The sequence below is a fragment of the Sphaeramia orbicularis genome, chromosome 16 (assembly GCF_902148855.1).
Source record: "Sphaeramia orbicularis chromosome 16, fSphaOr1.1, whole genome shotgun sequence".
NCBI classification, from domain to species: domain Eukaryota; kingdom Metazoa; phylum Chordata; class Actinopteri; order Kurtiformes; family Apogonidae; genus Sphaeramia; species Sphaeramia orbicularis.
In genome coordinates this window covers 39,155,131-39,176,388 of record NC_043972.1, presented here as the reverse complement: position 1 = coordinate 39,176,388, position 21,258 = coordinate 39,155,131, and the positions used below count along the sequence as shown (strand labels likewise).

At 37.4% G+C, this 21,258-nt stretch overlaps 2 protein-coding genes and 1 non-coding gene across 6 annotated transcripts; 2 read left to right on the top strand and 1 right to left on the bottom strand.

The window, feature by feature from the left end:
* Positions 1 to 789: 789 nt before the first annotated feature.
* Positions 790 to 9,434, bottom strand: themis2 (thymocyte selection associated family member 2). 2 transcript variants are annotated; one of them, XM_030158093.1, is made up of 6 exons: positions 9,293 to 9,434; positions 8,548 to 8,688; positions 8,045 to 8,470; positions 3,881 to 5,097; positions 3,617 to 3,734; positions 790 to 1,636 (listed from the first exon to the last, which is right to left on the bottom strand). In XM_030158093.1, exons 1-6 carry the CDS (start codon positions 9,393 to 9,395, stop codon positions 1,524 to 1,526), a joined length of 2,118 nt encoding a protein of 705 aa, XP_030013953.1. In that variant the 5' UTR covers positions 9,396 to 9,434; the 3' UTR covers positions 790 to 1,523. The 2 variants fall into 2 exon arrangements, with proteins under 2 accessions (XP_030013953.1, XP_030013952.1); XM_030158092.1 differs by lacking the exon at positions 790 to 1,636 and having other exon boundaries at positions 2,275 to 3,734.
* Positions 9,435 to 13,150: 3,716 nt separating this feature from the next.
* Positions 13,151 to 20,877, top strand: ppp1r8b (protein phosphatase 1, regulatory subunit 8b). 3 transcript variants are annotated; one of them, XM_030158101.1, is made up of 7 exons: positions 13,151 to 13,229; positions 13,728 to 13,788; positions 14,173 to 14,256; positions 14,879 to 15,096; positions 16,878 to 17,022; positions 17,130 to 17,194; positions 19,319 to 20,877. In XM_030158101.1, exons 1-7 carry the CDS (start codon positions 13,227 to 13,229, stop codon positions 19,670 to 19,672), a joined length of 930 nt encoding a protein of 309 aa, XP_030013961.1. In that variant the 5' UTR covers positions 13,151 to 13,226; the 3' UTR covers positions 19,673 to 20,877. The 3 variants fall into 3 exon arrangements, with proteins under 3 accessions (XP_030013961.1, XP_030013960.1, XP_030013962.1); XM_030158100.1 differs by having other exon boundaries at positions 14,103 to 14,256; XM_030158102.1 differs by lacking the exon at positions 14,173 to 14,256.
* LOC115436491 (small Cajal body-specific RNA 1) lies at positions 13,885 to 14,028 on the top strand. Its single transcript, XR_003937841.1, has one exon.
* Positions 20,878 to 21,258: the final 381 nt, after the last annotated feature.

The window sequence follows — 21,258 nt, the reverse complement described above, 5'->3', positions numbered from 1 at the left end:
GCATTCAATAATAAAAATATCTACATTTACAAACTATCCTTTTACAAAAAAAAGATAACCAGAAAAAGTGAAATTTTGTAAGAATAAGCACAATTTTAACAACATTATGTCTCAGCTTACTGATCATAGTGGATCTACAAATGCACAAAACATGTAATAACAGGCAGAATATTGTTTCAAATGCACTTAATTTCCTTTAGACATTTCAGGTTGTTGATATTTGTTCAGGTTATTTACATTGTATTGGGAAAGGATAGATTGTAAATGCAATATTTTCATGTTATGTTTTTCACATTAAACCAAGAAGAAAATTTGTCATTGTTATTATTTATAGATTATTATGCTAATATTTTACTTGAGGTCACACTGGGCTGCATGTGTTTCCTGAACTAACGCTAGTTTTAGGTTTTCACATTTACATACTCATTTTCTTTCAGGGACCACATTCAGCCCAATTTAACCTCAAGTGGGCCAGACTAGTAAAATAATAATATAATAGCCAATAAATAACGACAACTTCAAGTTTTTCTCCAGTTTTAGTGCAATAAAAGCATTCATTAATGAAAATATTTACATTTACAAATTATCCTTTACAAAAAAAGATGTAAATAACCTGAAAAAAGTGAAATTTTGTAAGAATAAGCACAATTTTAACAATATTGTGTCTCAGTTTACAGATCACAGTGGATCTACAAATGCACAAAACATGTAGTAACAAGCAGAATATTGTTTCAAATGCACTTAATTTTCTTTAGACATTTCAGGTTGTTGATATTTGTTCAGGTTATTCAAATTTTATTGCAAAAGGATAGATTCTGAATGTAATATTTTCATACTGTAATGTTATTTTTTTCATTAAACCAAGAAGAAAATTTGAAGTTTTTATTACTTATAGATTATTATACTATTATTTCACTTGAGGTCACATTGGGCTGCATCTGGTTCCTGAACTAAAACGAGTTTGACACCCTTGACAGTTTATATCTTTTTGCACTTCCCAAATTCTTCCTGCAGGCTGGATTGGAATCCTTGGCGGGCCAGTTTTGGCCCACAATCCACATGTTTGACAGCCCTGAGTCAAGTATTTACAGTAAATTAGAATGTACAAAAATAAATTGCTTAAATATCTACTAAATGTGACCAAGCCAGTGCTATGTTTTTATCAGTAGCATATTGATATCCGCAAAGGTTTTCTGACTGTACTGTCTGTTTATTCACAAAACAACAGAGCCTTTACATCTCACAAGTAATGTCAAAGTTCCTCACAGATAACTGACATGAAATAATCCAGCATGATTAAAAATATAATAAATTCTCAGTTTGAAAATAAGCCTTTTTGTGACTTGAAGATTTTATAGATTCAACAGTACTCACTGTAACATCTAAAAAAATGCTATACCCAGTGCAACTGCAATTAATATACCCGAAGCAGCACCACTTTAAACCACAATACATCGGTTTCCTCACCCTTTTCAGGGTCCATTGCCTATGTGTGATGTAGTAGTCACAACAAATGAGGAGGTTTAGTAGAAAGCCACATTCTCTTGCGCCTTCCTCACCATTTCAGCTAACTCATCATTCATGTCTTCATAGTCGTGGTCGCTGTCCACATCTGCTGTGGCATCACAGAAAGACCCTGAAGAAAAAAAAGAGAATGATTACTGAAAAATGGAATAGTGTAATGACAATCAGCCTGGAGTCGTAATCATTCTTTTCATAAACAAGTGCATTGAAAAACCACTCACAAGCTGTATTACACCACCAATCACCACATGTGTATTACTGTAGTATAATGTAATTTATTTTGTTTGACAAATATTGATTATATTTGTAAAAAGTAGAAGTCTGTGCTCAAGCAACAATGAAAAACTACATGATCTGAAAAAGCCTGCTGTTCCTGTGCAAAGCTAAATAAACCTCAGGTCATTAATATAATACAGTAAACTATTGTACCACTGTGATTTAAAGTGAAAAAAATAGAACCAAGGGTCCTGTTGTCCAACGGCAGACATTAATTAAAGACATTAATTAACATTTGTTTGACCTTTCAAGGTCACTCAAGGTCAAAGTTCATGGCACCAAAGGAAAGCCCATATGTTACTTCCTATCTATTGCCAATAGTAATTATATCAACATCTTCGACTGTTTTGAAGTTATTGCACTTTGAAATATGTCTCATTATAAACCAATGGAAATTTTTCAAATTTCAAAAATTCATAAAAAATTCAAAAATCAATATTTCCCAATTTTTTTTTAACAAACTTGGTAGGCCTTATCCCAAAGATGTTCCACAACAAATATCAAGTCATTGTGACTGACAGACAGACGGACGCCAACTGATACCAATAGTCCATCGGACCTTTGGATTAAAAACAATATACTGAAAATAATGAATTTTAATTTAGCTTTAATATGCATCAGTTTTCAGTGTCAGCAATAGAACCAGAACCGGAGGAGAGTGTGCGAGACCTGACCGGACGGGCTGGGGACTCGTATAAGAAGTTGGATTACATCACGGGTCAGTCCGCGGAGGGATTGAGGGCAACCATGGAGGGGCTCCGTCAATCTGCCGGACTCAAGGAGAAGATCGAGGAATTGCGTAGAGACCTCACTGGACGAAAGTGCTAAGGAATGCTGAGGCCAGGTATAACAAAAATTAAGTTATACCAAATTTATGCAGCAATCAAGTCTCCCCCAGCGGTCTAAATTATTTCCCCTGGGAACTGAGGAAGCAGCACATTCTTTCTCTATTCTCACTCCCACTGCAGTCAAAACATCTTCCATGGTCAAGACAACAGTGGCTGAACTGATAAGACTGATAAGACTGAAGGTTATGGACAGAGCGAACCCACTGGTGTCTCTTATCTTAGCACACACATTCCACAATTCCTACACAGCTCATGCATCCCCCATTCCCCCTTGCCCACCCACCCCCCACTTGACGTCTGCTGTCAGCCTAATTATTCACACTGTCCCCCGAATCCCTTTAAATCCATGAAAAAATTCCAGCATGTGTCCACGTGTACTGTGTGTAAACTGTATGATGTCTTATACTTGTGCTTTGCATTATTCTGTCAAGATTTATGGCGCCGGGGATGCCGGCAGCCTGTTACGTCTTGTGCTGTTACTGTAACAAAGTAATTTCCCCATTGTGTGGATCAATAAAGTAAGTCTAAGTCTAAGTCTAAGTCTAAGTCTAAGAAACATTTGACATTCTCAATGTTCTTGTCTGTTTTGATCTCTTGGTATTTTCCTTCAATGGACACCAAGAGATTGTCCAGTGGGATCATCTTTTGTAGATATTATTGTCCCATCCATTAAGGTTGAAATCACTCTTGATGTTGGGTTAAAATAACTGATAATTTCCTTCAAATACATAGACCTGTCGCCAGCAAATTAACTCACACTGACAAACATTTAAAAATGCAGTACATTCTGCATTTTCGCAGGAAAAGGGTTGTCTGGTAACATACCACGGGCACTATAGGGAAGTTGAAAAAGTTTGAGTAATGCTGGGTTTTGTTCTTTCTGTGAGATTTGTTGGCAATTTGAAAACTCATATTCCTGTTGCCTGCATGGGTGAACTCTGTGTGATACTGGAAGGAAAGTACAGCACCTTTTTTCTTTGAGTCCTCCATCCTCACGTAGGTGTTTGGCAGAGCTTTGTGAGACTTCCCATCAGTCGTTGCGTGTTTACGAGGTATGATTGGAGGAAGTTGATCCTCTGATGTAGTCTGGACATTAAAAGGAAGTCATAAATAAATATGATAATTAAACAAGTTACTTCTTTATCAAAGCAAAAATGAAAGTGTGCTCACATAGTGCTGTCTGATGAGTCTGACCGATGTGATGTGTGCATTTCATGAAAATATGTACTTACAGGAGGTGGGGGTGCTGGGGGTCTTCTTTTGCTATTTAAAGTCAATTCGCCTAACTCTTTTGTTGGGATGCTCTTATCCAGTCGATGTTTTGACTTCTCTGGCTTGGATGAGCTCTTTTTGGAGGATTTAGACTTTTTGGGAGCTGTTGAAGATGACAGGTTCCTCTTTGGTGGCCGAGGTGGAGGAGCATCATCTGAATTACCCTGCTTACGGAACTCATAGAAGAATATATCTGTCACCTCTGTTACTGAATCCACTCTACGCTTTGGCGGTTGACCGGCCAACCATGGCAGAGGTTCTTTGGTAAAGGAGACAGACATGTTGAGCCACTGGGTGGGGATCTCAAAACACTGATCAGGACTGTTAGTAAAACTTGCTTGGATGGTTGGCTCCACCATGGCCCCCTCTATTCTGAGACACGGAAACCCAACAAGTGGATCGTTCTCAAGTTCAGCGTCACGGGTCATCACTTTAACATCTAGGGGTAAACTAAACTTAGTCCCCAACTCCTTGAGTCTGTACTTCTTCTTGCTATCAGCGAGTACCTCCACAAAGTGAGCCTGCATGTACAAAGGTAAGTAAATTTCCTCCTTACTCTCCTGGACAGCTTCCTTCTTGTCATCCTCATCATCATCCTCTTCATCAGCCTCTGGGATGCGATAGCAGAAAAGTGCCTCAACAGTCTGCTTCTCTTTGTCATTACTTCCACATGGCAGCTCCATCCTTTCACACCGAATGACCTCCAGCTGTTCCCCCACGCTGAGCGCAGGCAGGCCTTCCTCTTCAATTTCCTCACAGTTCCTCGTCACACTGACTTTCAGGCCTGGTACATTGATTGAAGCGACATACATCTCATACACCGAGTTGAACTCTCTGGGCCTCCTCCGAAATTTACCACCATACTGCTCAGAAACCAGGAAGTACTGCTGCACCTTGCGGCTCTTTAAGCTGGATATTAAAACCAGGGCTGAGGTTCCTTTCCTATGGAAAACCAGGTGAGTGTCTTTTATAAGGTCTGGCAGCCAGCTGCACTTAAACATAGACCGACTCTCTGGACTTTCCAGTATCTCCACTACTGCAGGGAAGGACTCATCTGGCTGGGAGAGGACCTCAGTGAGACTGAAAGGAGTGATGAAGTCCACATCCTTACACAGATTGGTGACATCTATCACATCCACTTCTAAGCTGGACGGAAACCTCAAAATGTTCTTCCTCACTGAAAAAAGGAAAGAAAATGTAGCTGAGGCATTCAAGAAAATTAAGTGAACTGAAAGTACAAGATGTCGTGCAAAGTTCCAATAATTATAAACTCTTTAATGAAAATACATTTTAACCAGTAATGATTTGGCCACTGCCATGTTGGCTTTTTGGTGCCAGAGGTGACCATACTTGGACAAACAGTCCAGAACTGCTAGAATTCAAGGGGTCAGAGGTGAGCTAATGCTAATCAGCAGCTTACTGACTTGGTGAAACAGTTAGCTTCATCCATTACTGCATAAAAAAGTAAGTTTACAGATAGCGGAACCTATTAACAAGAAGAGCAGTCTGTTAGGAAAAATTCTATTCAGTAAACCGAAACTCAGTCCAACAAATGAGTGAGCCCTCATACCGTTAATAAAAGCACGGCATGGCAGATATTAAAGCCTATTTAACCTGAGATCTGCTTAACAGCAGAAAAATTGAAAGATGAACCACTAGACCCCTTATTAGAGGGTCCAAATAAAATGTATTTGACTGAAAGGACTCCTGGAAAAAAGTTACTGTCAGTGGTATTACAACTTTAAGATACTCCCATACTGGCTTCATTTTGGAGTTGAGGTCTTTGCCTCTTGGTGGCTACAGAACCCACAAAAGTCCTGTGTTGCCCCGCCCCCCGAAGGGCAGCCAAGGGGTATTGTTTTTGGTTTGGTTTGTTTCTTTGTTTATTAACACTTTAGCAGCCAAATTATTGATTGAATTCATACCAAACTGAGTTATATATTGCCAGTGACCCAGAATAGATGTGATTACATTTTGGGAAAAGTAGGTGAAAGTTCACATTATTTTGAATTTTTAAAATCTTTTTTTTCCCCATTTACTTATAGTGGCCGAAAGTTGTCTGTGCTGTCTATGTCTATGCTGACATCAGCTGGATCGACACCAAAATAAACTACAATACATGTGAGGGGCAGGGTTTGTTGTGCCTGGCACCACTTGTTACAGTGAATATTTTCATTGACGGTTCTAATCTTTTTAGCTAAGATGACAGTTAGTCCACTCTGCATTAAAGCTATACCTACTGATCAGGCATGTCACACAGCACTTAGTAAAAATTTGAACATGAACAACCCGCCTCCCTCCAAAGCCCTGCCTGCTTCCCCCTGCCTGAGCTGAGGTAGACGTGAAGGTGCGGTCCACTTCAGCATGGCCGCAGACCCTCCTTCAGCAATAAGACACACCATCATCCACCTGCTGCACAGCAGGGGCTCTTTTATCATTAGGAGACCCTGCATTTAAGGGTCTGGTCTGTGCAGTGCTGCATCATTGTCTTCACTGCACCTCATCACCTACAATAAAAGCTACCACAGAGTCAGGCGGACTGTGCTGTACTGTGAGCGGCGCAGACTCCACGCACTGTTCGTTGACATTTGAGGTTTCATAGTTGATACATTTATCATCTTGCATAATCCTACATTATGTGACACCATGTACATGTACGCGAAGTCCCGTGGTCGTAAAAATTGAGTTTTGGATGGACATGTCTGTGGAGTCAAGTATGCCTGACTCCTGAACTTTATCTCCATCCTTCTTTCACCAGACTCTGACTATTACAATTGAGTTTTTTTGTTTGTTCCCCTTGGTTGATATTTCTCTTAATCAATCTGTTTTTTCCCTTCAACACCGTGCATTTGAGTCCTATCCATTCATACCCCTTGACAGGAGGAGCAGTGCGAGACAAACATCAGATTCAGAGGCACCAGTATCTGATGCAGGACTACAGCAACGGATGACTGACAGGAGGCTCGGCCAATTATTTTATTAGGATGGAATAAAATAATTGATCAGACTTTTATCAGAAGTATATGAGAATTAAACATTTTTGAGTTTCAAAACCTGGTGGATTTCTTTTACATTTTAGTTTGCCACATGCTTAATTAGGAACATTTTAAGATTATAAAAGAAAAGTGTAAAAATGCCAGATTGTACAGTATAGCTTTAAGTCAGTCACAGTGACATTAACTCTGGATAGCACCTGCTGTAAAACATCAAAAAATATGGCAATGCAACATAATCTGCTTTGTAGAGGTCACTCCCTCTGCAGACAAATATAACTCGTAAAATAATCAATACACAATGATCCTTATTTCCCAATGATTATACCCCAAAACCACTATTATGAATGTTATATTCCATTTCTGCAAATAAATCCTCCTCAATTCCACTAAATCTTACACATCAGGGACACATTAAAGAGTTAGGGATATATTTGAGTCATGCTCCACTAATGAAGGTCAGCGCTTGTATTTTATCTGCCATGCTAAACACAAAAACCTGAAAATGTTTCCTTTCAAAATAACACAAATATGGAACGGCCTGCCCGAGGAGATAAGGCTTGCGTAATCAGTGACATCTTTTAAATCACTTCTTAAAACACATTTTTATAGACTTGCTTTTATGTGATGTCTGTCCCTTTTTAATTTTTAATTTTAACTTTTTAAATGTGATTTTTATCCTGTTTGATTACTAATTTATATTCTCATACATGATGTTTTTTTTTTTTAATCTCATTTATTCATTTTTGCATTGATTTAACAGCATCATGTTACATTATCCCTGCCCTCTTTACTCCAATTCACTTAATTTATTCAAAGTACCATATTTTTTTTGCATTTGTTGTACACATCTTTCTTATTGTGTTGCTTCTGTTTTAGTGTTTTTACTTTCTTCTTGTATCCTGCTGTTGTGCCCTCTGTCAAAGCACTTTGTAAACTTTGTTTTTAAAGGTGCTACACAAATAAAGCTATTATTATTATTATTATTATTATTATTATTATTATTATTATTATTATTATTATTATTATTATTATTATAAATATGTACATTTTGGCCTTAAGTTTCTTTTTAGGGTTCAGTTAAAAGAGTAGGGTTAATTGTAAAAAAGTAGAAAAAAAAGTTATTCTCACGGCTCATGATGGCATGGACCTGGTACACTGGAGTGAGGATAAGTGGTTTTTCACTTTTAGTTTTGTTGATGAAGCGAAACTTTCGGCTCCTTAGGCAGGAGGATGACATGATCTCCTGCAGGGTGAAGCACTCCTCACTCTCACGCTCATAGAACTCCCCTCTGGTGGAAAAAGGGATGCAAACTTCAGCTGAGGCTTCCTGCTGTCCTTGAATATGGCAGCGTACATGACCCTCCTTGCCCTCAGGCTGCTCAGTGGAGAGCACAGTCAAGGCTCTCCCACTACCCAGGGTGAAATTGCCAAAGGTCATCTTGGTACGACTGCTGAAAGTGAAGGGAAGGCAGGACTCCAGGCCCACGGGTCTGAGTTTTAACATCTCCTCTACTGTATTGTACGGCAGCTCCTCTGGAACAACCTTGAACAACCCTGATAAACAGCAACAAGTGTAAATGATTAATGGCACCACAAACCCAGAAGTAACTGTTTTTTATAATTCCACAAACCTGTGTGGTTAATCGGCAGGTCAAACTTCTCATTATTGCTGATGTCTTCACAGCAGACTGACTGGAGCTCTAAACCAATAACTTTAACAAGATCTCCGGTGGAAAAACACACTTCACTCCCTGACAGTTCATATATAGACCCTGAAACAGAAAACAAGAATTTGAAATAAAAAGGAACAAAAAAAAGCAAAATAAATCAAGGTCTTAGCATACTTTCTGTACATGACGCATAATAATGTAAACATGAAATGTATCTCTTACAATCATTTGCAAAATAGATCTGTTTTGTGTTGTAATGCAGGGTTAAAGGAAGGCCAAAATTGAATGCATATGAGACAGATGCACACACCCAGAAAATGAAGAAATACAGTATTAGAAGTGAAAGCATCTGTGTAAAACTACAGAACTATTAAAGGAATGTGTGTAATAAATATAACATAAGTTAAGTGTTAAATAAATATTCTAGTACCACTGTATCACATGTCCCTTTGAGAATTAGTGCTGTATAAAGTAGCATAAAATGAACATAATCGAGTAAAGAATGTCAAATTTAAGCATAATGATGGAGTTTCTTAGTTTCATTACTCTACTGATTAGAAAACAATATAAACTGTATGCCTAAAAACCACATAGGAGATGTTGACATTTGCAGAGACCTTATCATTTCAGCTTATCAGATCTTTTTTAATCACAGTTTTAATTGTCTATGAATATTTAAAAAAACAACAACAAAAAACAGACCAACCTTGGAAATACACTCCAGAGCAAACCTGCAGAATTTTGGGCAAACAAGTCTCGTCCAACGATGCAATAAGCTGTTGAAGCGGCAAAGCAGTTGTGTCTGCCATCACTGCTGCCTCAGTCAGTGTGAAAATGAAGGCAGGCAGCAAATGGCAAGTGCAGCATATAGGGGTTGCTTTGTCAGTCTGAAACCACAAGCGTAAATGAGGAAGTTACAGGAGCTGTTTGCACATTGCTTGCATTCATAGAGAGAAAAAGAAAAAAAAGCGAGTTAGACGAAAGACCGCACAAGACAAAGATTTGACTTTTACTGTATTATTACATATCTATTATGTTTTTGTGAGCTACAAAAACACAACTACTCTGAAAAGGGAACAGTATATAAGCAAATATTTAATAATAAAATATATGTGTGTGTGTAAAAACTTCACATCATGTGTCATTAACACATAAAATTGCTGGCATTAGAAATCAGTAAAATCTGCAATCTTTAAGAGGATTAACACAATAATACTAGATGATTATTTTGACAAACTGCTTCATTATTCATCTTTTACTAAGTATGTGAACAGGAACATGCCAGTATTTGACAGTGTACTAAACAGATGGTCTATCTTCCCCCAGTCTTTTGAGGAAGAGACATCTTATTGAAGTGTGCTGCTAGTCTTAGAGTTCACCTTATTGTCCTTTGGGGTTTCATACACACCTTCTGCACTTGAACAGCACAACTTCCTTCTGCTGTTAATTTTTTACTGTGAAATAAATAGGGCTTCCTCCCACCTGTGTGATATGACAAGCCGGTCCCTCAAAGAATGAATTAAAGCCCACAACATTTTCCAGAACGTGGCAACAGTGACATCAGCCTGGTCTACTGGTTCATGCCTTGATAATTACCAGGGGTAAAGTTTAAGTTTTCTTTCTAGGGGGTCCACTTTATTGGTCCTGGAAAAAGAATAATCAGTAAATCTACATCTCTGTGTGATACCAAAATCAGTCAATAAATTGCTTCACCTTTGCGTTATCAAGTGATATGTTATCCATGCTGCAAGGGTTACTTTTACTCAACTCCTGTATTTGAATATTTGAGCAACTTGTAGACTATTTCACTTCTACTTTACTTATTTCAGTCTTTTATTGTACTTTTTACTCAACTGCTTTTGTTTGAAAGTATTATGTAGTGCCATGTCAGGTTATGGTTTTCCATCCCTTTTTAGTCCTCATCTCCAAATGTGTTGATTTACAATAGAAATGAGAGAACTGAAGAATATAGTATTGAAATTCTGTTAATATTTTAGACTACTTTAAAGTATATAACATATAATATATTACATTTTGCACTGTATTTTGAACTGTTCTTCGTCCGTTGCTTGGCCTGTATTCCACTGTGTACGTGTTCATACTCTACATATTTTATATATTTTACATATTTTATATTTTACATTTTACCATCTATAGTCTATTTTTATTCTGTTATATTTGTACTGGAGCAAGTTTGATGTAACGACATTTTGTTCTGTATATACTTGTATATCTGAATGACAATAAAGTCTGTCTAAGTCTAAACTATTTAAAAACATTCAGATCTGCTAAATCACCATCACAAAGCTGAAAACAGGGTTTTTTCTGAGCTCATGAAATGTTGAATTTTTAGGAATTCATTAAAAAATATGTGAGTGTTTCACCCACATATCCTTAATGCACGTATGCACCTGATAATAATGACGACGGAGGACTGACTCAAGAGGAAATTGCTAATCTTACTCAATTAGGCGGTTCCATTAATAGTGACGTTAGAACCAACAAAAGACAAAAGCCAATTATTATGATTCTACAAGAAGTTAATACTAAAAATCATGAGAAGTGGTCGTAACATTGTAGCTACTCATTTGTTCACATATGCATTTAATCTTCTATTTTTCTATTCAGAAAGAGAGGCTGACTTCAAGATCCTACATATATATGATGATCTTATAGGGCAGTGGTTCCAAAACTTTTTAAGCCCAAAACCACAAAAAATAAATTCAGCCTTTCCTCAGGATCCATACTTATAAAATCTTATCATGACTCACCATAGGCCAGTATTTGTTTTGACCCTTCCACCACCAAAATGCTCTTTGAAAATACCTTTCATATGTATAATGTCATTTTTGATGTCTTTTAAGATTATTTCATCTTGTTACATCAGTTGCTTGTCTTACATCATTTTAGTCTACACTCTTTGACTTAGTTTTTGGCTCGGTGTGTCTTTTATATTGCTTTTATTTTGTTATGTCATGTCCACCTTGTATGTCATCTGTGTCATTTTTTTGTTGTTTTTATCATGTTACATGCTTTATCTGATGTATCTTGTTTCAGCATTTTCATCTTGTTGCATTTTGTATCATTTTAATCTTGTCTTTTACACTTGAAACCTCTCCTTTAAATGTTACATGTCTTTAACTGTTGTTTATACAGTCTTATAGTATATGACACAGTGCTTTAGAGTAATTAAGTAGTTCCAATGAGGTCAGTCTTAAACATCGAGAGCAATAAAATGTACAAGACACATTCAGTACATATAACAGTGAAACACTGACAATGGCCATTGTTCTGCACAATAAATATTTCACTTATCACAGCCTACTTTAACGCTTTCATGCATGAATTATGAGAACCTTAATGGGTCAAAACACAGTAATGTCCCGTCAGAGAGCGAATTTCAATTGATTGCCATTCCAACATTTATTTCAGTATAAAGTAGCTCCTTGTTTTGGATAATCCCTTATGGACCAACTAAAGCAAAAATGAATTTAAAAGTTAAAAAATGTGAGTCAAATTGTCTCCAAAATGTCCCTTCAGACAGATTTTGTATAATGTTTTTTGACCCTAATCAAGATATTTTTTCCTGAGTGTTTTTATTCCTCTTTAGGCAGGAAAAAATCAATGCGATTGAAAATTTTTTTATGAACCTATTTTTCATGGAGTTGCAAAAATATTCACTCAGCTGGTCATCATGCATTTAATTTTTGAAGCAAAGAAACATATATTTACTGATACACTGTGTGAAAAGTATGAAATAATTTTTTTTAATGCTGCTAATCTGGTGTTTTGTCACATTTTAACATACTCTAATATTAGTCATTATTCGCTTTATGGAGATAATATGCAAAAAAAAGCACCTTTTTGTTTAAGACAAATGGTTAATTACAGTCTATTAACAATAACAAGCAATTGATTTACACTCAAACATGTTCCTGCAGATCAGATTTATCAAGAACAGCACAGTTACAGTAAAGGTATGAATGTCAGTGTATGGGATGATGTATAGGCGTCCAATGTGTTGGCTGATACGGAAGTAAAACAATAAAATCCATGAATACACGAGAGAACAGCTGTAGAATAGCTGCCCACTGTAGTGACCAGTATGCATGAAAGGGTTAACAAAATTCTGAAGATAATATGAGGCTACATCTATTCAAGCAAGATTTTTTAAATGCAGAACTTCTAACCTACTTTTAGTATTTTCAGCATGTTCTTTGCACTTTTACACAAGAAAGGAATACTTTTTCCTGTACTGTTACTTGCCAATAAACATGTAAGAACTCCTGCCACATATTTGAGTCTGATGTCCCTAGTGGTTCTCAAGCATAGTTAAACTGTTTTGTGTATTAACATTTTTCTCTCAGTGTTGCAGAATGGGAGTACCAGTATAGTTTTCTTTTTTTTTTTTTTTTTTAATTGAGAAAAGTTTATGGATAAAAACAGAAAATAAATAAATTCTGGGGTTGATTGGTCAACTTAAAGTGTAGCATTAGTAAAACTGAAAAAAACAAAAAACTACAATCCCCGTTATCCCAAATCGACGATTACCCATCATGCATTACGGCTTTGAGAAGATGAGGGAAGATGGCGAGTAAAACAAGCAAACAAGAGAGTGCTCCTCCTTTTGATTGTCCATCATGGTGAGAAAATGCACCAACTAAAGTAGCAGCGGGGTAAAGTTAGTGCAGCTTCAAATGCAAGGAAGTAGTTAGACGTCCACATATTTCTTTTCTTTCCTTTTAATCCATGAGGATCTTGGGGCTATAGCTAACGTTAGCATCGTAGCACGCTAGCAGTCTGTACGTTTTTACAAATGGTGTTTGGAAGTGTATACCGGGTGTTTATTATGTTTAATACCAAAAATGACGACTATAATAAGAGTTCAGGAATTGATAAAGAGGGGATTTATTCTAGCTTTAGTACCCAGTCATATTTTGAAGGCATTCTTGTTCTTGCTGTTGGTGGCGACCTATATATTCGCATGAGATGCAGAGGTCGAAACACTCCCCTTCATGAATACATCACTAACTATTAGCTCAGGAACGTGGCTTGTACAGTTACTTTATCACATTTATCCATATCATTGATGGATTTGGTATTGTTAAAATTTCATTGCATTCAACTGTTATCTCTTTTAGGGCAGGCAAACCACCCCCGGGGCTCCATCTAGACGTGATGAAGGGAGACAAGCTGATAGAGGTAACCGGAAGATTCTGACCGTGTCTTAAATACCCTTAATTTATGCACGTATTCAAGCATGAAACGGCTAATGTTGTGTGAAATTAAGAAACTGAACAGCACCAGATACGAGCCTGACAGTCCAGTGATGTCTCCTCATGGCTGCTCGGCTTCAAACGGTGCTATAACAACATTCAGCCCTGAGATTTAAGCTTTTCAGTGGAAAGAAACACTGTTGGGTTATGGCTCAGAGGCACAGATGTAGAGCAGACACATGTGTTTTTGCATCAGCTGTATGAATGATCATGATGTACTTAAACTGTCTCTTTTTTTAGAAACTGATCATAGATGAAAAAAAGTACTACTTGTTTGGGAGGAACCCAGACTGGTGTGATTTCACCATAGATCATCAGTCCTGCTCCCGGGTCCATGCTGCTCTGGTCTACCACAAACACCTGAAAAGGGTCTTCCTCATAGATCTCAACAGCAGTAAGATGCCTTTCACGTTCACATTTGTATTGTTGTCATTGAAGTCCCAGTTTTCAGAGGTTTGAAATACATACCCAAAGTGCATAAAACTATTAAAGTGTATGCATTTTAATAAGTTCCTTTATATTTTTGCTAACCATATGTCACATTACATGTTTTTGAATTTTGAACACAGAGTTTCTTTTAAAAGCTGTGACTTGGTCTTCAGTGTTTATACCGGGACACTACAAAAATGACCTGAATATGAAGTTAATGTTATATTTCTAAAGTTGCATAAACTTCAGTCTCACTTTTAATAGTGTCCTGGGGAAAAAAGTATTGAGCTCACGGTGACCAAATTCCAAAATGAAACCATAGAACCGGTCTCCCATGCCTCCCATCATCAAGTGTTGCTCAATATTTACCTCAATAGCATCACCGATGTCTGACCCCAGCATGCCCTACTTAAGTATTTACATTGCATTGGTAATGGTTTTAAAAAGTCTCAACTTGGACTTGTTGAAATTTGCAGAAATTTTTATATATTTGTGTATGTTAATGTGTTGTTACAGGGAAACACTTCAACATTTTTGCTGACTTGAAACCATCATTCAGTGACTGTTTTTATATTCTTAATTTTTAGCACATGGTACTTTCCTTGGACGAATTCGTTTGGAGCCTCACAAGCCTCAGCAAGTTCCTATAGACTCTACAATATCTTTTGGGGCTTCAACGAGGACTTACACTATCAGGGAGAAACCCCAAACCCAAGGCAGCACTGGCACAGGAGACAGTAAGACAGGAGATGATGAGGAGCTGAAAGGACTGCTGGGCCTTCCAGAGGAAGAGACAGAGCTGGAGGTACATTATAGATATTTTATCATTTTAATTCATTCTTATGTTCACAGAAGGTCTAAATTAAAAAAAAAACAAACTAAAAAACAGACATAGTGATATTTTGTGTTTTATCAGTATAATGGTTAGCCACAGGGGTTATTTAATTGTTGCATCAAGCAGTGTTATATAGAAATAATTTTTACTACCTTTTTAAGCATGCGTGTTGCGTGATATTTCTTTTTGATTACGTCCAACTAATCATAGACTGCTTCAGTGCTTTTAAACATAATCATCCACTCTTACATACACACACTGTCAAAGAATGTTACATTAGCAGGTAGTAAAACTGCCATTAGAGCTGTACAGTATAGTCAGAATGGAACTCCATGATAGAGGTCATTTCATTTTTGTATAACAGTGTTTCTCAACCTTTTTTGACCGAATGCCCCCTCACGTCAGGGTGAGCCTTCTGCCCCCCTAACCCCCGCCCCGTAAAAAATTGTGACGAAGGGGGGTTTATATAGCTCTACAAGTAGCGCCCCCCTCACCTCATCATGAAACTGGCAGGGGGAGGGGGGGGGGGCACACGTAACTTGTCCCACCGCCCCTGTTGAGAGACAGTGTTGTGTAACGATACAAATGGAGAAAACACAATTTCTGTAAATCTTATAATGAATAGTTAATATATGAGATCACATTGACAGGCCTATTTGTATGATATTTTGAAATATTTGATAAATAAAGGTACTATGTCTGTGCCACAGTGCAAAGTTTTAAATAAACAAATGGAGTCAGTAGTGGGGATTGGTGTGCAAAATAGAGATCTCCCTCCTTTGTTCTCCATGGAACAGGACCTCAAAATAAATATGAAAGGCAGTCAGTGGAGAAAGACAAATGACTTTTTGATTCATTAGAATTGTGCCATCATTTACACATTTGATGTTTGTCAATTTAAACATAATTTTATGAGAAATAAATTAGGAGTTTATTGTAATGATAGTAAAGTAACATCTCGTTTTGTGTAAAATGGCCCAGTGGACTGCATCTCTTGTTGTATATGATGCACATTACCACCACCAAAATGATCATTACATCAGACTATTTCACCTCATTCTTCCAGAACAAGGTGAAAATGTAGTACAAGATGTGAAAATCACCTCTGGCCAAGTCTGGTCATGGTGAAGCTGCAAAGGCTCCGGCTCCTCTGAACTTTATGCCTTTGTGTATAAAGTCTGTCTGTTCCTGTATTGTCAGTCTGATACTTCAACAGTTTCACAACCAACTACGATTTGACATGTAAAATTTTCTTTTAAATTGACAAACATCATATGCGTAAATGATGGCATTATTCAGATGTGATCAAAACACGACTTGTCTCTTGCTGTAATACAGTTTTTTCTCAATAACGCAATATGGTGCCATGGGGAACAACTGGAAGGGGCAGTACTTTTTTTCTCTATATTTGCAATTTCCTGGTCTGTGTGAGACTTTTCATTCGTGTCCATGTGACAGAAGTAGCTCCTCTTTGAAGTGCAGAGTCCACATTTTGTTGTAGCTCTATAGAGACCTGTTCAGAATGACCCTGTTCTGCATCATGTTCATTCTCCTCTATTTTTGTTTTTTCGCCTGTCTTCAAATTTTCTCCTGCATCTGTGCTAGGTTGAAAAATGAGAAGCACTCTCCAGAAAAAAAAAAATCTTGTTTAAAACGTCAGATTTGCCTCTGAACACTTTAATTAAATTTCATCATATTACACAACTTAAACTATATTACACATTTTTTTCTGGATGTCTGCATTGTTCCAGAACTTGACAGAATTCAACACGGCTCACAACAAACGCATCTCCCTCCTGACAATCGAGGAAGGCAATTTAGAAATCCAGAGACCTAAGAGGAAACGGAGAAATTCCAGGGTTACCTTCAGTGAGGAGGACTCAATCATTAACCCAGGTGTGTAATGTAGAATAGGCAGACAACAAAGACACATAATAACTTGGAAAACGGCATGATGGCAAACAGTGTCCCTGATCTAATCCTTTGTTTTCAAATGCTTACAGAGGATATAGACCCTTCAGTGGGACGCTTCAGAAATATGGTGCAGACTGCTGTGATCCCAATCAAGGTAAACTGACTTTTAGTTGAGACGTTTCACTTAGGTTCACTGTTTTTTAAACAGAATAGAAAAATACAAAAAGCCAGACACAGCACATTGTCAATCTTAGTCATGGCTTTGCAGAAGTGTGTACATACTGAAAAGAAAAGGACTGTACAGATGCATCCAATCAATACTACAGACAAATGAACAAACCTCATCGTACATGCCACTTTCGTCTCCATTATAGTTTCACATTCAGTATGAATGGGTAAAATGCCAGTATCATCAGACGTCATTGTCCTTGGATTTAAACTGCATTAGATCATGACACTGTTTAATCATTTGTACTCTTGCGCATTTATACCAGAGCTCATAGTTTAGTTGTACATTAACCCATAAAGACCCAGTGCTTCTTTAGTGGCAGTTCCCAAATAAATTTTCCTCTCTATTTACCCTTTCATAAGTGATTTCTTACCGTTTATTATATTATGATCCTCTCTATTTTGTGTTGGGTTGTTTTTTTTTTCAGTGAAAATCATGTATTTTCCTATATTTAATTTACTGATCATATATATGTTCATAAAAGATCAGAGTAAAGTTGAAGGTTTAAATATCAGGAACAGAGTAAACTGAAGAAAAATTGACTTTTTCAGCTAAGTCTATCATTACTAGAGCATAAATCAAGCATCTGCATCCACTGTCATTGATCCAACTCCATGGGTTTTACTGGTGACTGCGTTTATACATTCACCACGGAGCCTCTGGGTCATAATGGGTTATATCTGATGACCATGAAAAGATGACAAACAGCATTTTACACCAATTATTTACATGTATTGGTTGGTTTAGTGGTTCAAAAATTATTAAACATTTTACATCAGTAGATGATTTTGGTTGCTAGTGGCTGTTTGAGTCTTTATGGGTTGAACTGTGTTGAGACAAAGCCCTGTTTAACAGCTATTTTGGGAATACTGACATCTGCTGGTATGCTACATGTGGGCTACTGGATCTCTTAACAATCTCTTAACAAAGAGCTCTGTTATTGTAGGATCTGATAGAAAGCTGAGATCGTCCTTGAAATAAATTGTGATTTTTGTGGGAGGTTGTTAGTCTTTTGGACTTTGCTTTGTGGACTGGGTCATCTCTGTAGTACCTTTTCATATTTAACCCTTTCATGCATGAATTATGAGAACCTTAATCAAGATTTTTTTTCCTGAGTTTTATTCCTCTTTAGGCATGAACAGAGCAATGTGATTGATTTTTTTTTTTTTTTTAATGAACCTATTTTTTATGGGGTTACAAAAATATCCAGTCAGCTGGACACCATGCATTTACTGACATACTGTGTGAAAACTATGAAATAAATTTTTTTTAATGCTGTTCATCTGTTCTCACATGTTAACCTTCTATAACCTCCTGAGACCCAGCAATGCATTTTTGTCCTCTGTAGGGGACAAGAGTTTACAGCTTTATAAAAAAAAAATGCTGTCCAAGCAAAGGACATTCCATAATTTAAAAAAAATGTATATCTGAAAAAAGTGTTGCATCATGCTGTTTCCAATCAAGACAATTATTAAATGTAAAAAAGCCCAAACTTTTCCTTTCCTGGGTCTCTAGTTATTACTCAGATAGGCCAAAAAAAAAGTTAAAAAAAACCCTGTTAATTACAGTCTAATAAACATTAGCAATTGATTTACACTCAAATATGTTCCTGCAGATAAGGTTGATCAAGAACAGTAATGGTATGAATTGCATTGTATGGGATGATGCATAAGCGTCCACTGTGTTGGTTGATATGGAACTAAAACAACAAAACCCATGAATATACAAGAGAACAGCTGGAGAATAGCTGACCGCTATGCATGGAAGGGTTAAAGGTAATTTGTGACACATTTTGACATACCTGACATGAGTTTTAGCATAGTTTCTCCATGTTTCTGTATGATTTTTATGTCATTAGTGCCGAGCAGTGAGTTAACATTAATGGCTGTGTAGTAGAGACACTGACACTGGTGTTCTCAGCTCTTTGAACCAACAATAATGAGTAAACCTGCATACTATTGTGCAACACTTTGACTTTGTGCCAAGCTGCAAAGTAAGTCAATGTGTAACTTCAGTGTACGACCCCTTGACATTGTTCTGTTGCCGTAGAAACGAAGGTCAGAGGGTCAGAACACCCTGGGTCTCGACGACTTGACTTCGAAACGCATCCATGGCTACAGCTTCAGCGGCGGTCTCTACGGCGACCTGCCTCCCACCAGTCACGAGAACCAGCCGACGGGAGCCCCGGGAGGCGCCGCGATCCAGGGAGGCCTTCCTTTGCCCTTCCCCAACCCGGCCCCGGAGGTGGACCTGGCCCCGGAGGCTCCACAGCCCCCGGTCACCCTCAACCCCACACCTGTTACAGCTCCTTATCTGCCAGAGACCCACAACGAACCACGCAAAAAGAAGTATGCCAAAGAGGCTTGGCCAGGCAAGAAGCCCACCCCTTCACTGCTCATATAACCAGTTTGTTAAAGCTGCTGACTCTCAGGTTACCAGCATCAGGGACTGTGACCTGGCCCAGGCGGAGTCGTTCACCTCTCAGATTTGTTTTTTTTTGTTTGTTTGTTTTTGATAGTCGTTGCTCATCGCCATCACAGAAATGCGCCGCACTACATCCCTTTGATCTTTCACAAGGCATCACCCACAAGACTAATTAGCCGACGTTTCATGTGTAAACAGAATTATTATGAAGTCACAGGACTCGGCAGCGGTGAGCATTTAAGCCTCCGATGGGTAGTCAGTGTGGCCTGTCTGTGGGTGAAAGGCTCCATGGATGAAATGAGTCACTGAGTTATGTTTATGATGTGTTTGGATGTAAAATGGAAGATTTCTTTTTTTCTACTAAATACGTTTCAACATTTTTTCACTCCTTTTAATATTTTGATAACGCTATTAAATAAAAAAAAAAGGCAGAAAGTACTTTTTATAGAACATATTTTACTGTAGGGGGTTAGGACAGCCACAGTATCAAAAAATTAATTTCTACCCAAATAAAATGCTGTATTTTACTTTAAAAAAAAAAAAAGAGGTAATGTCTACAAACATATTATTAGCATAAACATTTCCATCACAGACTAATTTCACATCAACTTAAACATCCTTGAAGCCACTAGAGGGAGACGTGTGTCAGCAATTTGGAGAAAGTGTCACTTGTGGGCTTTAACATCAACAGTATCTTTAATACATCCAAAAAACAAATATACATGAGTTATCCAATGACGGTGATGCTGTGAGCCCCTAGTTGTACATTATCAGGTTTATTTGTGGACATAAGCCATTCTAATTGTCCAAAAAAGATATTACACCTGCCCTTTGACTGTCCAGTATGCCGTTTTAAATGTTTCTTGCCTTTTTTTTTTTTTTTTTTATTTCCACCCAGCATCAGTATACTACAAAATCTAGGATTTACAGGTTTCTGCAATTGTAATTCACTGTACTTTTTCCAGATAGTTATAGAATATGGTAGAATGGATCATAGCACAGAAACACATCCCTATCTGCTTTTAAGTAAAGAAAGAATTTGGGTTTTAACGCAAGTCTGGATTTGATGATAGCATATTAACATTGTTCACATGCAACACAGTACAGCTTAGTTTATACAGTATATACTTTTCATATTACCTGTTTGCCCTGGACTGAAGACATGTAATAAACTGATGGAACAATCTGCTTTTTTTTTTTTTTTTTTTTTAAATACAGAAATCATTTCAGTTTAGAGGGTCTCATATAATAATGTGATTTGCATATTCACAGTCTGTATTTTTTATTTTATTTTTTTTGGCGATTTTGTGTTTATTCCAGCAGAAGATTTCACATTCTGAGCTGAGAAAAGAAACAAAGGTACCAAGAAATGGGAAAATGATGTTCATCAGTAATCCACACTTTTCTGTTTTACACTCGGAACTACTCGTGAGGACAGGACATTAACCCATAAAGACCCAGTTCTACTTCTGTGTCAGTTCCCAAATGATTTTTTCTCTCTGCCCTTTCTTAAGCAATTTATCACCATTTGTTATAATATTCTATATTTTGCATTAATTACTGTA

What these genes read in the sequence shown, in the direction of transcription:
- ppp1r8b (XM_030158100.1), top strand. Translation starts at nt 13,174, where the DNA reads ATGGCGAGTAAAACAAGCAAACAAGAGAGTGCTCCTCCTTTTGATTGT. An exon ending in CCTCATAGATCTCAACAGCA is followed by an intron (nt 14,257 to 14,878) that starts GTAAGATGCCTT and finishes CTTAATTTTTAG; the next exon opens with CACATGGTACTTTCCTTGGA. An exon ending in GGACTCAATCATTAACCCAG is followed by an intron (nt 17,023 to 17,129) that starts GTGTGTAATGTA and finishes AAATGCTTACAG; the next exon opens with AGGATATAGACCCTTCAGTG.
- themis2 (XM_030158092.1), bottom strand. Translation starts at nt 9,395, where the DNA reads ATGGCAGACACAACTGCTTTGCCGCTTCAACAGCTTATTGCATCGTTG. An exon ending in CTCTGGAGTGTATTTCCAAG is followed by an intron (nt 8,689 to 9,292) that starts GTTGGTCTGTTT and finishes TTTCTGTTTCAG; the next exon opens with GGTCTATATATGAACTGTCA. An exon ending in CCTGCCGATTAACCACACAG is followed by an intron (nt 8,471 to 8,547) that starts GTTTGTGGAATT and finishes GCTGTTTATCAG; the next exon opens with GGTTGTTCAAGGTTGTTCCA.